The 2,066-nt window shown below is 41.7% G+C and overlaps 1 protein-coding gene across 1 annotated transcript in view; it reads right to left on the bottom strand.

Annotated features, from left to right (window-relative positions):
• Positions 1-334: 334 nt before the first annotated feature.
• The window catches only part of twist1a (twist family bHLH transcription factor 1a), a 1,792-nt gene continuing 60 nt past the window's right edge, over positions 335-2,066 (bottom strand). The window contains exons 1-2 of the mRNA XM_056243938.1: positions 1,403-2,066; positions 335-726 (exon numbers count right to left, since the gene is read on the bottom strand). The exon at positions 1,403-2,066 is cut by the window's right edge and continues 60 nt beyond it. Coding sequence (XP_056099913.1) covers positions 1,433-1,957 — 525 coding nt within the window. The 5' untranslated portion in view covers positions 1,958-2,066 and the 3' untranslated portion in view covers positions 335-726; positions 1,403-1,432. The remainder of the gene's footprint in view (positions 727-1,402) is intronic.

Below are 2,066 nucleotides of genomic sequence, written 5' to 3'. Positions count from 1 at the left end.
ATCTCAATATGTCCTTATCAAATATGTCCTTTTCTACTTTAGAAAAACAAAACTGCAGTATAAATGAGCTGAGTATTAGAACGATTTTTTTTTATAAACATAATTTATAACAACGGAAAGATAATTTATAAAATCCCGGCAAGACCTATATTTTTATTTTTAAAATCTCATCGAATGATTATTGCAGATGTTTCTGCGTATACAAACTACTTTTCGTTTTTTTTTAATGTATTTTTGAAATCCCTTCATACTATTGCATAACTGCAATAACAACATGCTAAAATAGGTACGTTTCAAACCATGTTTTATTGCAGAAAATATACACATATTTACATCGTAAATGCATGTAGACACCAGATCTCTCTGCATTGACAATCATTAATAAATAAATAAATGTCTTTTCTAGGACCAGTCAAAGAAAGTGTTGACGCAGATATGAGCCGATTCTGTTCTTTCTTACTTTCAGAAATAAATATGACGACACGTCAAATGTGCAGTGAGTCTCTGTTGCTCGACAGAAGCACATGTTTTCCACATTCCCCGTCACAACAGCCCAGATGTGACTGTAATTCCTGCTCGCATGTCGTACTTCACTACTGTAAGTGCTTGCAACGACGTCATGATGCTCCAGAAGTTTCCCTTTATAATCCTCATTTTCGCCATTGTTTTCGTGTCGCTCCTTCCAGTGAGTTCAGCTGCTCTGACTCCATGCTTATGGCGGAAAATCTGGGGGGAAAAATGAAAGTGTGTTAAAAGAAAATCCATGCAACATTTATCTAATAATAACATGCGTTTAATTCCTTAACTTAATAGTATTTATAGGCCATACCAGAATAAATAAAGTTAGCAAAATCCCCCCAACTTTGGTTGCACGAGAAAATATTTCCAAATTATTAGTGCTGAATTGCCTTTTTGTTTATGCTCCTCAAAGAACTGTGTTTTGAAAATGCATGTGAGAATCTTTTAATCATAACAGGTTCTTTAGAAATAGTTTATCAGCCAAAGGTTTAGACACATCTCCTCATTCTTTATGAGGCCTATCACTAATTTATACACTGCACAATAATAATGAAACCATTATTAGATGGAAGCATGTGGATGATAGTGACCAAAACATGTGAAAGCTGAAAATGAAATCTTTCTTCGTTGTTTAAAACTCAGCCAACTTATCGAGGTGCATCCTGGGATGCTTTTAAACGCTATTGCGGGAAGAGAATTTGATGATGAATCCTTCACTATCATCCACTCTCGAACTACAAACATATATAGGCTACGACTATATTTTTCTACAAAACAAATGTGAAACATTTAAACATAAACTTCTAGAAGTGTGTCCAAATACTTTGACTGGTAGACTATATGTATCATCCGAAAACCCTTCATTTAAAAGTGCATTGCATACCATGCAGCATCAGAAGCGCGCGTCCGTGCATTAGTGTGATGTTGACATGGACCACGCGCCCTCCATTCTCCACACGGAAAACGCGTAACTGAGTCTCTCGTGCGCCACATAACTGCAGCTGGACATCTTGGAGTCCAGCTCGTCGCTCTGCAGAACCTGACAGAGGAAATCAATGTACCGGGCGGCCAGTTTGAGAGTCTGTATCTTGCTGAGTTTGTCCGAGGGTAACGTGGGGATGATTTTGCGCAGAGACGCGAACGCCTCGTTCAGAGACTGAGTCCTCTGACGCTCGCGCACGTTCGCCATGACGCGCTGCGTCTGCAGGTCCTCCACAGACTGCGGGCTGTCGTCGCCGCTGTTGCTGAGCTTCTTGCTTCTCTTCCCGGGAGTGGGACTGTCGGAATCCTCTCCGTTCTTCCTGCTCGGGCGTCTTTTCCTGCCGCTGCTGCGTTTCTGCTGTCGCCTGTGGTCGAGCTCCTCCTCGCTGTTCCCAAGACTGTCCACTGGAGACTCTGGGGAGCTGGACTCCTCGTGCATCACCTCTTCCTCAAACATCACCTTCACAGTGAGAGGAAAAGCTCGGATATATGGCGTAGGTTCTCTGTCTCCAGCGGGATGGGGTCAGGGTGTCTCCTCGTGCGTCACGGAGGTGTTTCTCAAACTT

The sequence above is a fragment of the Rhinichthys klamathensis genome, unplaced genomic scaffold (assembly GCF_029890125.1).
Source record: "Rhinichthys klamathensis goyatoka isolate OS25496 unplaced genomic scaffold, OSU_Roscu_1.1 h1tg000868l_1, whole genome shotgun sequence".
Taxonomy (NCBI): domain Eukaryota; kingdom Metazoa; phylum Chordata; class Actinopteri; order Cypriniformes; family Leuciscidae; genus Rhinichthys; species Rhinichthys klamathensis.
The sequence above is the reverse complement of the archived record's forward strand: the minus strand, read 5'-3'. Positions and strand labels throughout refer to the sequence as shown.